Source organism: Hyaena hyaena, unplaced genomic scaffold (genome assembly GCF_003009895.1).
Source record: "Hyaena hyaena isolate Hyena2069 unplaced genomic scaffold, ASM300989v1 scaffold_764, whole genome shotgun sequence".
In the NCBI taxonomy this organism is placed as follows: Eukaryota; Metazoa; Chordata; class Mammalia; order Carnivora; family Hyaenidae; genus Hyaena; species Hyaena hyaena.
The window spans coordinates 61,792-74,663 of record NW_024081395.1 but is presented as its reverse complement, the minus strand read 5'-3'; the positions used below and the strand labels follow the sequence as shown (position 1 = coordinate 74,663).

General features: G+C 36.7%; 1 protein-coding gene across 1 annotated transcript in view; it reads right to left on the bottom strand.

Moving 5' to 3' along the window:
* The window catches only part of PKD2 (polycystin 2, transient receptor potential cation channel), a 60,240-nt gene that overhangs the window by 6,477 nt on the left and 40,891 nt on the right, over nucleotides 1-12,872 (bottom strand). Inside the window, exons 7-13 of the mRNA XM_039218437.1 lie at nucleotides 12,668-12,835; nucleotides 9,624-9,805; nucleotides 8,139-8,259; nucleotides 4,365-4,463; nucleotides 2,095-2,216; nucleotides 1,722-1,839; nucleotides 720-883 (exon numbers count right to left, since the gene is read on the bottom strand). Coding sequence (XP_039074368.1) covers nucleotides 720-883; nucleotides 1,722-1,839; nucleotides 2,095-2,216; nucleotides 4,365-4,463; nucleotides 8,139-8,259; nucleotides 9,624-9,805; nucleotides 12,668-12,835 — 974 coding nt within the window. The remainder of the gene's footprint in view (nucleotides 1-719; nucleotides 884-1,721; nucleotides 1,840-2,094; nucleotides 2,217-4,364; nucleotides 4,464-8,138; nucleotides 8,260-9,623; nucleotides 9,806-12,667; nucleotides 12,836-12,872) is intronic.

Here is a 12,872-nt window from a genome sequence, read left to right as displayed (position 1 = left end):
AATGGAAAAAGTGTATTCGGCAAAAAAGTTGGAGTTGCTATAGTAATATCAGACAAAAAAGACTCTAAAACAAAAGAAATTTACTAGAGATAAAGTAGGACATTTTTTAATGAAATGAAAACAGGGTCAATCTATTAGGAAGATATACCAACTATAAATATTTATACACCTAACAAAATACATACAAAGTAAAACCTTACAGAAATGAAGGAACAATTTAACAATAATAGTTGGACACTTTAATACCCCACTTTGAGAAAGTAGATAAAACAACTAGGCAGAACAATAGGAAATAGGAGATTTAAATAACCCTATAAACCAACTAGACCTAAAGAAAAGCCTACAGAACACTCCACTTAACAACAGTAGTACATACATTCTTCTCAGGTGTTCATGGAACATTCTTTGGGATATACCATGTGCAGGATCATAAAAACAGAAAAAAGAAAAAACGTGTAAATGGAGATACAAACACCAAACTGACATTTTGGGTTAGTGGGAATAAGAGAGATCGTAATGTTTTCTTCTATTTATTGGCTAACTTTCCCATAAGGAACATAATACTGGTATAAAAAGAAAAAAACCACCATTAAAAGTTATAAAAGAGAAAAGAAATGATGATTAATAATGGAAAGAATTAAACTCAGAGAGGTAGGTGAAATTGCTTTGTCTAATTTAAACTCTTGTCAACCAAATTCTGCCAATTCCTTTATACTTACACTTGAAACTCTTCATAAGAAACCCCACTGGAGATGCTTCCCCTCCTTCTGGAGCTATGCCCACTGTCATCATCATCATCCTCCTCAGAGTCATCCAGGCTTCGTGGGAAACTTCGGCTGCTCATGGGACGTGGTAACGAGCTGTGGTCCAGATCCAGGTCCTCCTGAAGAACATGGGATCACTGGGTGAGGAGCAAGAACACCAAGTCCCCACAGAGCTTTACTGAGGGCTTGAGCAAATGGGAAATGGGCATGTGCCATTTACCTAGGATTTCTTTGTGGTTAACACCAGACTGTGATTCCCATACAGTGACACTGTTCTGTGGGGCAGAGTTTAGAAACCACTGTTCTATACTATCTCCTTACAGAAAAGGGACTTTCGTATGTAGTATTCGCCTGTATTCTCTGTACCTCAATTACAAAGGATATTTTTTGGTTTGTTTAACCATTTATTTTTAACATTAATGTTAAAGCTTTTAGTTATCCTTTCTGATCATAAAAGACCATGTGAGTTTACTTGTAACAGTTTCATAAGAAGTATTCAAATGGAAGGCAATAGTTTTGTTTCATTATAAATGTTAAAGGACAGTTAGCTGTATATCTCCTGAGGAATCTTTTTATCCCCCACTCTCATGGACAGGTGAGATGTGTAACTATTCAGGTTTCCCTTTTTGAGTTGATGGTCAGAAAGCTTAGGGCCAGATTTGTAGCCCGATCCTTAATCGGCATCTATGTGTTTTTATGGAAGCATTTTTAGCTTCCTAGTCTAGTTTTATATTTCACCTCACTTTTCATTTTGACTTTTTACCTTTATGCCAATTTACTGCATTTTTACATATTATTATGTTACATATCCTTTTTAGAATAAGCTGGATACCACAACATAAATTGACTGAGACAGAGAGAGGCAGAAAGACAGACTCTTAGTAATCTATGACTTAGCCTGGTGTCTGAAACAGTGTGGGTGCTGAATCAAATCATGTTCTCCTAAACTGGACCCACCCTCTCTTTCTCCAAGTCGTCTCTCATCTGTTGATGTTCATGTTCGGTCAGTTCTTGATCTCCATCTTGGTCGTATTTTGTGAATATTGCCTCAATCTCTGCATCGGTATGGCCCTTCCTGAAATTATTGAGAGGTTACAGATGAAATCACTCATGTATATTGTCCAGTGCAAACAAAGAGACATCAAAATGCAGGAAGAAAGGAGAAATTGATGCATCAGGGCCAGCCCTCCTCTTATTAATATGTTCCAGAAAGACACCTACTCTGAAAAAAGAGCATCTCTATGAGTAAGTGTTTGGGCCAAAAATATCCTTATCACCAAGAACTTATCTTTAAGGAATTTCCTTGGGCCTCAGAAAGTGTGATTCTTACCCTTTGAGATCTTGTCGAAGTTCATCAAAGTTTAACTTGCCTCCTCCTTGCCGCAGACTCTCAGAAATGTCATCCACAGTATTTTTTTTCAGTTTTAGTTTGACCAAGGCTTTATGGTAGCCCTGTTGAAAAGATTTGGTTTAGTTTACTCTCTTTTTACATGTGCTTTACCATCCACTTACAGTAGTAACTACCTGTGCAGACCTTGCTTTGCATGGTGCAGGATTGTAAAAATGATCACGCAAGCCTGAACTGTGCAAAGTGATGTTAATAATCAACAGGAAAAATTATGATTGTGCCATGACCTTTTATTAGGGGCACATGTCTGACTCAGTCAGAAGAGAGTGTGTCTTTTGATCGTGGGGTCATAAGTTCAAGCCCCACATTGGGTGTGGGGATTAATTAAACAAACTTAAAAAAAAAAACTTTTATCAAAGCATTAAAAATTCCCTTGGTGTTGGTTATAAATTTACAGGAAAAATTTAAAAACAGTAAAATGAATACTTATTTGGTTTCTTCGTAAAAATTTTATCCAGAGTAGTCTGAACAGTGCTGGCCTTCTTCCTGTATAACTGAGGATATGGACTAAGCATCTTTTCTATGTCTTGGGGAGCTTTCATACTCCTTTCTTAATATAGATCAGCTCCCAACATTTTATCCTTTGCATTTTCACTGTTGTAAAATAGCTCTAAGAATTCCTTTAAGGTGAAGTTGTTTGTCAGTGTCACCTCCTTGGAGACATTGTCAGCCTTTATGTCACAACCACTGCCCTCACTGATATTGATAAATTTGCTTCACTAAGCAATTTGACTGTATATCTGTCTACCCATTTATATTCAAGACCTTGAAGGGTAGCAATGTCAACATTTCAAGGCCCAGCTACATAGCCTCGAAATCTGCTATGTCGGTTTTGAATTTGACTTTCAGTGTTGTCACTCTTTGTTTCTTTACTATGCTTTCATGTTTGCTGACCCATTCTCCTTTTCCATTACGCATTCTTGTAAAATGTCACATGGTTTTCTCACAGGGAGATAAAGAAGCAACACAATGACATGTTCTGTGCCTGAACTGAAGAGCAGATGTTCAGGGACCAATCCTAGAATTTGTAAGAAGTGATATTATGCTCACTGGTTATGATACACATCTGTTGCTTATGCAGTGATTTGCAGATTGAAGGGCTAGCAGTGAAGTTTATAGTTACGCTATTACAGTTAATATGCTATGATAACAGATATCCCGTGAGAATTTCAAGTTTGTGCTTTTACATTCTTATTTACAGTCAATATACTGGGACAACTGAAATATGAACTGTGTTGAGAGGCTGGTGTTATTTAACTGAAATAATTGAAAACTGTGCATATCAGAACCATACCACAGAGTAAGAGCTGCTGTATATACCATGTAATAAACTGTAGTTGTAAAATTCAGGCTAACACAAATCTCAGGTCCCATGGAAGGGCCTTTGTTTTAAGAACTGGAAGTTCTCTGTTCCAACAGGACAGACAACATAGTCCTATGACTTGGACCAACAGAAAAAAATCACAGTCAAGAAGCCACTGGTATCTTAGCAAAATGATGTTAGGGAACAAGCTGTGTACTTAAGATGTACTTATCTGTTGTTGCTTACATTTTATACTTTAGACCAAATAAAAAGTCACATTGAGAAGAACAAAGTTACCCAGCTTTCATGTCTCGCCCTTCCACTTAACAATTAACTTCCTGAGAAGGTGCGTGCTTAAGTGAAAGTTCTCACGCCCTTAGGCTGTGGCCTTACTCCATGGAGTTTTCCTTGGACTGTTTAAAAACTTCTCTGGAAGGTCAAGGGTAAATGGAGAACTACAAAATATTTGCTTCTAAACCTTTTTTTTCTTTTAAATTGTATTTGAGACAGAAAAAAAGTGGAAATGTCTTTATATTTTTCTCTTCCAGTTTATTCCGAATTCTCGATCTGCAAGTGAGAGCCAACTGGAGGTATTGTCGAAATAAGTGAAGGCCATGAAACCACCAGCTCAGCTCTTGAAGGTTGAAAGAGATTGCTGAGAATTTAAATCTAGGGCATTTATGGATTCTCAGAATATAAGTCCAGGCTAGCAGGATACCCATTTCTAGCTCTGAGATAGAGAACTTTTAAAGTATTCCTGAAATGTAGCAATCTACTCTTTATTTTCAACAGTGACAATGGATGAGTGTTGCTTTGGAAATCTGGCTGAAATGATGCTCATTATATGTACAAAATAAAAACAATTCTGAGAATTAGGGCTGTGTCCTACCTTTCTGATAAGATCTGAGAGTTCCATTTCAGCTTTCTGCTGGGCCAAATCAGATTTAACTTCCGAGTAAGTATCGTTGATGATGGCCAAAAACATATTCTGTTTGTAAATCAAAGGAAAGTTGAAATTAAAGAAGAAACCTAAATATACTTTCTAAACGTTAATCCAAAATTTGACATGTATTTTTGTTCACTTTTCTAAAAAAAAAAATCTGGTATCTTAAGCAGTCATAAATTAATAGTTTTGCTATTATATTCTTTGGGAAAATTATTTTTTCCATTAAGTCATGCCAAAAGAAAATGCAATATATTTTCTTACTTACAAACCACATATTGTGATACATTTTTCAAAAAGAGACAAGAATGAAATGCAACAAAATATTGATGTATTTACTTATGGTTGGCAGGATAATTCTGTTGTATTATTTTTGCTTGTCTATGTTCTCTACATTTTTTTCATTTGGCATAAATTATTAGAAATTTAGAACTCTACGTAGTTCTTCAAATTTCAACAATCAATCTAGACAAGTAGAATTCTATGCTTATTCCAAATATTGTTATATAATATTATTTGAGATTTACTGATCATGTTTTGAAGAGTTAAAAAAAAAGATCTCTCCAAATAGAAATACAGTAGGCTTCACAGAAGATAGTCAAGACAAACTTAGTGAAAAAGACATAGACTTTGGAGTCAAGCACATTTGGGTTTCAGTCTTAGTACTGCTAAGATTATATTGTTCAAATTTTCCAATCTTTAGGGGCACTTGGGTGGCTCAGTAGGTTAAGTGTTTGACTTCAGCTCAGGTCATGATCTATTGGTTCATAGATTCTACTCGGGCTCTGTGTTCAGCTCAGGGCCTGGAGCCTGCTTCAGATTCTGCATCTCCCTCTCTCTCTGACTCTCAAAAGTGAGTAAAAGCATTAAGAATTTTCTAACCTTTATTTTGAAATTTACTTGTTCTTGCATTAATAAAATGGGAAAAATAATAGTACAGATTTTTATAAGAATTAATGAGATAATGTATATAAAGTACTTAGGACCTAATGCATGGTAAGTGCTATAATTTACAGTTGTTATTATTCAGTAAGGGTTAGTTCATTTTCCTAACTCTTCCTCTCGCCAAGGTAATGGTTTGTATTTCCAATAGGTTTTCTTGAAGCACCACACCTAAGTGAACAGGTCCTTCTTTAACAAGCTCTTCCTTCACTTTTCCATTTTGAAACATAACTATGGCTTGAACTCAGAGTTGTATATTTCATTATGTCTGTTTTCCCCACAAGTCTGTGAGATTTTCATGAGGACAAAGCTGGTCTCTTATTTTCCTTACCACCACTGTACCCCCAGTACCTAGCAGCTTGCCTGGAAATAGTGGCCCAGCAAATATTTATTGAATGATGGATGAATGAACAAATGGGAGCTCTATTATTTTAATGGGCTACTAAATCATTGCAAATTAAGGGAGAACATTATTTAAGATTCTGTAGCAGAAATGAGAATAAAATATTAAATGCCTGTAAGTTCGTGGCTTAGTGTTCAATTCCAAGGATAGACAGTTGCAGTTGGAGTAACATTCCTACTTTCTCCCTCCCAACCCAGGCAACTAATGTTCTCTTTTTAAGTTTCCAAATGGCTGTTAACTAATGCCTGCAAATACCTTAGTTGTAGGATTAAAGGGTGGGTCCTCTGAAGAGATAAAACAAAAACAAAAACAAAAACAAAAAAAACTGAAAGTGGCTGAGAAAGGCTACTGAAAGTGTGGGAAGAGGGAGCTGCCCCTCCTCTCCGCCCTGTCTCAGAAGGTTCCCTTAATTGTGCAATCAGAGGTCTTTCCTTGGTGCTGACAGGCTTTTGCTTCCTGGCTCAGTTGGGCCACCTCTCACCATAGTGGCTTCTTTTAAAGCCAGGGCAATAAATTAACACCCGGCAGTCATTTCAGAAAAGTGGCCACCCTTGAGCTCGGCTTGTCATTTCTTTAAAGAAAAGTTTGTAACCTCCCTGACTCTCTCTCTCTCTCTCTCTGGAGGAGTTTGTGTGTGTGTGTGTGTGTGTGTGTCCGTCGGCAGGGGGAAGGAGGGATGCAATGAATAGAGAGGGGTGTGCCAGGAGAGCAATTCCTTTTTGTGTAACAGCACAAAAATTACTTTAGTATAAAGACAGAAGCTAAAAGCTTCTTTTCATGTTCTAGTGATTGATTCAATGAAATGACTGAATAATTGCAGGGAACTGCCTACAAGAAAATAAGTGCACATCTGACCATTTTAAACTGCCACAGGTATGTCCCTCATTTGTCAGAGGAACACACAAAGAAAACTTAGGTGGCCAGCAGTTGACTAAAGGGTCCACTGCAGAGCTCTCAATTCCTGGTTTTTGTTTTCCTAGTAGAGATTCAGGGATTCAGATGCTCCAGAATCCAAAGTACTACCAATATTAGAGATGAAAAAGGCTTACTGTTCCATTTTTTCTTTAACATATGATAGAAGAAACTAGAGAGGCTTAAATTTAAAACTAATAACACATTTTACAAGATACAAATGGAGTTGTATGATATTGCTGACTCTTTCAATGCTGGTAAAGTAGATCTAATACTTAATCTGTAAATAACCACTAAATACTTGGACCAACTTTGGGAATATTACATTGAATTACTGAACTTTCCATAAAGGATCTTATAAAATTTATTGAAAATGGAGACAATTTTGTTTTCTTAGGACGATGATTAACATAAGGAAAGACTTAAGTATTAGTGTTTGGATAAAGAACCCCCACTGCTGGGGTGCCTGGGTGGCTCAGTGGATTAAGCATTTGACTCCTGATCTCTGATCAGGTCATGACCTGGTTACTGAGCTCAAAGCCCTGTGTCAGGCTCTGCACTGATAGCCTGGAGCCTGTTTTGGATTCTCTCTCTCCCTCTCTCTGCCTCTCCCTCTTTCTCCATCTTTCAAAATAAATAAATGAACTTAAAAAAACAAAACAAAACAAAAAAATGAACAAACAAAAAATACCCACTGCCTAGGTTAAGGTAACTTAATTAAATAATTTCTTGGTGGACAAATAAATGTATAAATGTTATGATGAAGAACAAAATGCCTTTTAAAGAATATTAATTAGCTCAGGTCAAAATGTTAAAAATGTTCATTTGTACCAAATCAAGAGAATGAAAAGCTATTTTTGAAAGTAACTTCAAAGCAATTTCCATTCATTGTTAGATAAGTTTTAAATTTAAAATGTGAATACTCTTTGTAGGAAGTCTCTAGGTGTGTTAAATATAAGTAATTCAAAACAAAGTATCTTAATCTTGACAAGCAATAATTAACTCATATGTTACTCTTGACATCCTGGATCTAACTTGCTTTGTCAGTTCCTATTTCTTTTTTTTTTTAACGAAAAGAGGAAAAAGAGGAATGAAAAGTCATGCTACCAAGTGATCACGAAAGTGCTGACATCCGTGTTAAAAAATATGTAAGCATTCTACTTTTTAGGCAAAGCACTATTTTAGGTGACTTGATCAATTTGCATGTGACCTATTTTTCTTTTTTACATTGAATAGACACATATATATGAATAAATGAAAGACAATGGAAAAGGCATCTGGAGAAGACTTAAAAGTGAATCAATGAGAAGTAAAATAAAATATGCATTCTAATATCTACAGTTTTTACTGGGTCTTTTAAAAATTGATAAGGACTCTAGAACATGAGAAAAAAGGAAGATGGTGATTTACAATGGTGACTTAGGAAGTTTAAATCACCTTACTATAAACAGAAGTGTACATACCAAGAGAATGAAGAACATAAAGAACACAAATGTAGTGAAATAAATTGGTCCCAAAACTCGATTAGCTTCCTCAATCTCTGCGAAGTTGATATCACCCAAAATGAAACGGAATTGAGTGAAGCTACAAAAACAAAACAAAACAAAACAAAAGAAAACACTACAATACAAAGACAAAAAATGTTCAGCATTGATGTAACATTTCCTAAAGATGATTTCACACTTTTGGACCTTTTTATCAGTGTAGACAGCTGCCAGATAATAGAAAACTGTCAGTCTCCTTGGAAAACTCTTGCTACCTATATGAGCAATTGAAGCCTTCTGGAATAAAAATCCTATGCTTTTGGGCTAAATACATTACTTCCATTTGGTTACAAAGGAAATATAATAATAATTATTAGATGACTTACAAAGCAATCAGTTATAAGAATTTAATCCATAATCTAGGTAAAACATGGTAACTTTAAACTTCACAATGGTTACCCTGGGTCTGAATTTAAAACCTCTTTAAAAAAGAGACTGAAAGGGGCGCCCGGGTGGCGTAGTTGGTTAAGCGTCCGACTTTCGCTCGGGTCATGATCTCGCGGTTCGTGGGTTCGAGCCCCGCGTCAGGCTCTGTGCTGACTGCCAGCTCAGAGCCTGGAGCCTGTTTCAGTCTGTGACTCCCTCTCTCTCTGACCCTCCCCTGCTCACGCTGTCTCTCTCTCTCTCCTAGAAATAAATAAAACATTTAAAAAAATAAATAAATAAAAAAGAGACTGAAAGATAGCCAAAATTGTATGCATTCAAAGATCCAATATCTTCACATGCACTCAAAGTGGTGTTGAGTGGCCATGTGTTGCCAACGTTGGGTCTTAATCAGTAAAATCATTTCCCTTCCTGACTTCCATCAAACAGCAATACTAATTTGGTAGCCTCTGGCACAAAAATCCCTATTAGCTTCTATTATCATAATCCTTCTCTCCTTTCCTAACTGACTCTTCTCTAAATGGCATGGAAATCTAATAATGGTTAAGTTTTTTAGTCTTAATATGTATGAGAACTTTGGAAAAAGACAGAAAATTCCTATATTGGTTTGAGTTTCTCATAGATTATTAGAAAAACTTTTTTTTCCTAGAAAATAACTTGAAGTTTAAAATACATGGCAACAATATTGAATAAGAATGAAAATCTAGGCAAATGGTCTCTTAAAAGCTGCCATCTGCATTTGGTGTTAAGAAGACCTCCATCTTTGTAATAATATTGGTTTACTATAGCTGTTCTACCATGTCTTAACTGCTTTAGAGGTGCTACCTCAGCTTATCAGTATTATCCATTGTCATCTTTACACTGGTGGGTAATTGCTTCTGGCAAAGATAATTAATTCTTATTTTTAAATCACTATTTAAAAATACTTGGTGGTTAAATAAGTATGACGATTTCTTTATCCTTGAGAAGACAGGGACAACTTTGATTACATTTTTCTTTTATAATTTCATATATACTTACATACACTCTTGGAAAGTACTGAAGTCATCAACCTGAGTGCCAAAAACCAGGTATGCCAACTGAGCATATGCTAAGAAGATGATGAAGAACATAATTGCAAAGCCAAAGAGATCTTTAGCACATCGAGACATGGTTGTGGAAAGCTGACTCATGGTTCTGTTAAAGTTGATGAATTTGAAGAGCTGTAAGAGAGGGAAGATATCGACAGATGAATGGATAAACATATGGAGTATATACACACAATGGAATGTTACCCAGCCTTATAAAGGAATAAAATTTTGATCCATGCCACCATATGGATGAACCTTGAAAACATTATGCTAAAGTGAAATAAACCAGACACAAAAAGGCAAATATTGTGTGATCACAGCGACATGGGAAAGCTAGAATATGAAAATTCATAGAGACATAAAGTAGAACAGAGGTTACCAGGGGCTGGGGTAAGGCGGGAATTGGGAGTTAGTGTTTGCTAGATACAGAGTTTTTAGCTGGGATGCTGGAAAAGTTCTAGAAATAAATATGGTGATGGCTGCAAAACATTGTGAATGTAACTAATGCCGCTGAATTGTATACTTAAAAATGGTTAACGTGATAAATTTTATGTTAATGTGTATTTTACAACAACATTTAAAAAAAAGTTTATTATTTATTTTGAGAGAGAGAGAGAGAGAACCAGCACGAGTGGGGGAGGGGTAGAAAGAGAGGAACAGAGAATCCCAGGTGCCCCAACACTTTTTTAGGAGAATAATGACTTGCTTTTGTCCCCAAACCCAGCAACTTCTATTTTCTCATTTAAAAAGTACTTGTTGAGTGTCTACCATGTGCCAGGCACTATTCTTGGAGCTGCAAACAGCAGTGAACAGAACAAAGCTCCTGCCCTAATGTTGCTTATGTTTTATATGATGGTTACAATATAGTAAAAATAGGTTTAAATCCTAATTAAGATGATTAGTGATATTTTCACCCCAAGAAAGATTAAAATAAACAAGGAATAGGTAGGGACGCCTGGGTGGCTCAGTCAATTGAGCATATGGCTCTTGATTTCAGCTCAGGTCATATCTCAAGGTTCCTGTGACTGAGCCCCACGTTGGGCTCTGCACTGACAGCACATAGCGTACTTGGGATTCTCTCTCTTCCCCCTCTCTCTGCCCCTCCCCTGCTTATGCTCTATAAATAAATAAACAAACAAATAAGCAAACATTTAAAAAAAATAAAAGAGGAAAAAAAACCCCACAAATGAAAACTAGTTAAAAAAATCCCTCCAGGAAATATTCATTGCAAACTATTAACTGTCATTTATTGTTTAGCAACGATGTGCCTGGCACTGTGGAAAGAGCAATGTACACTGCCTCAAGTCTTTGCAGTGATTGAAACATTGGTATTCTACCCCCAGAAGTCAGCCAGGGCTTAGAGCCGGCCATTGAGCCCAGCTCTGATTGCAAAATCATATGGAGCATTTCTGTAGACAAGGCACTAAGGATGGCTGTCCAGCTTGTTCAGCACAGCCCAGAGGCATGACACCCTATGGAGCTCCAGCTAGAAATTCTGGGGGAAGAACACTGGAGAGACACATTAGAAGTCACGTTGCAGCCCCTGCCTTGGTTCTTAAAGTTTTGGGAGAATATTTACAAGCAAAACACTAAATAAAATGCTCAGTCTGAGGCACAAAGAACTCTTATAAATTGTTTCTGGCCATGATAAAAATTTTTTGAGGGTTGTTGTAATCACATTTCTTAATGTAATCCCTACTAGATTTGGATTATTATTACTACCTTATGATTACTATTACTATTTTGGTGCATTAATGGTGGTTTTTCCTGAACAAGCATGTAACTAAATAAATAGGAAGAGAGATAAAGAATGAGGTCTACACCGTCTGATAAATCTCAGACCTTCCAGGTGTGAATACCAATTCAGGAAAATAAATAACTGCTGGTGGCTACCTTAGAACAGTACTGTTCAATCAGGCTTTTGGACATGATGGAAATGTTCTTTATTTCCACTGCCCAATACAGTAGCCATCAGCTAGATGTAAATGTGGCTACAGTAACCGATGAACTGAATGGTTAACTGTATATAATTTTAATTAATTAAAATTTAAATGTCAATAGCCACTGTGGCTAGTAGCTACTGTCTGAGTAGCAGAATCCTAGAATTTGACAAGTGACAGCTGAGAGCTGCCCCATTAATACTAAAATTTCCTGCATGTCCAGAATTGAGGCTCATTTGTATATGAAATGCCTTAACCTTTCACACTCGTGGAAGTGCACACTGTTTTAGAAAAGGAAATTAGTGATAAAGGTACTACTCAGAAGTGTATGTATTTGTCCCAACTTCAATTCTAGGTAAAGCCATATGGCCATATGGCCTCTACCTGGAAAAGAGACAATCCTTCCACAGATCATTTTCAGTACATCTCTCAGTCCTTCCCCATCCACCCTAACTTGTTCCTAGTTCCTTTTCCTTCACCTGGTCACCTCATATCAGGTAAAACTCAGACTTGCCCCAGTATTAGTGTAGCCTCAGGCCACAGGCCCAACAGACACTGAAAAGGTGTCTTATTGCATTTGTGAAACACACCTGTGGAGACTGGTTTTGCAAAACTGCAGGTAGTAGGAAGCACCACACACAGGTAAATGAAGGATCACATGAATCCTGCTAGTTTACTTGTAAAATATGAAGTGGCTTTGGTTGGCTATTTGAATTTAACCACAAAAACAAATTCAAGTCCTCCAACATTTTGTGTGATTCACGTTAATAAGGGAAAGGGATGCCTGGATGGCTCAGTTGGTTAAGCGTCCCACTTCAGCTTAGGTCATGAGCTCACGAGGATCATGAGTTTGAGCCCGGTATCAGGCTTGTGCTGACAGCTCGGAGCCTGGAGCCTGGAGCCTGCTGCAGATTCTGTATCTCCCACTCTCTCGGCCTCTCCCCCACTCACTCTTTCTCTCTCTCTCTAAAAAATAAACATTAAAAAATTTTTTAAATAAAAAAAGAAGGGAAAAATATTATTGAAAATCCAGAACATCAACTTTGTAAATTACCTTAATCCAGACAAAAAATACTATGACAGCAGCTACATTGTTGAACTGTATTTGCCAGTATGCAAGATGTTCAAAGTTGGGGAAAGTATTCTGATCTTCTAGAAACTGTAGTAGCACCTCCACATTTGATGTTCTATATATGTTAATTCCTATAGCTACCACTGACAGCTGGAAAATAAAAAGATTTATATATTATTACAGTGTT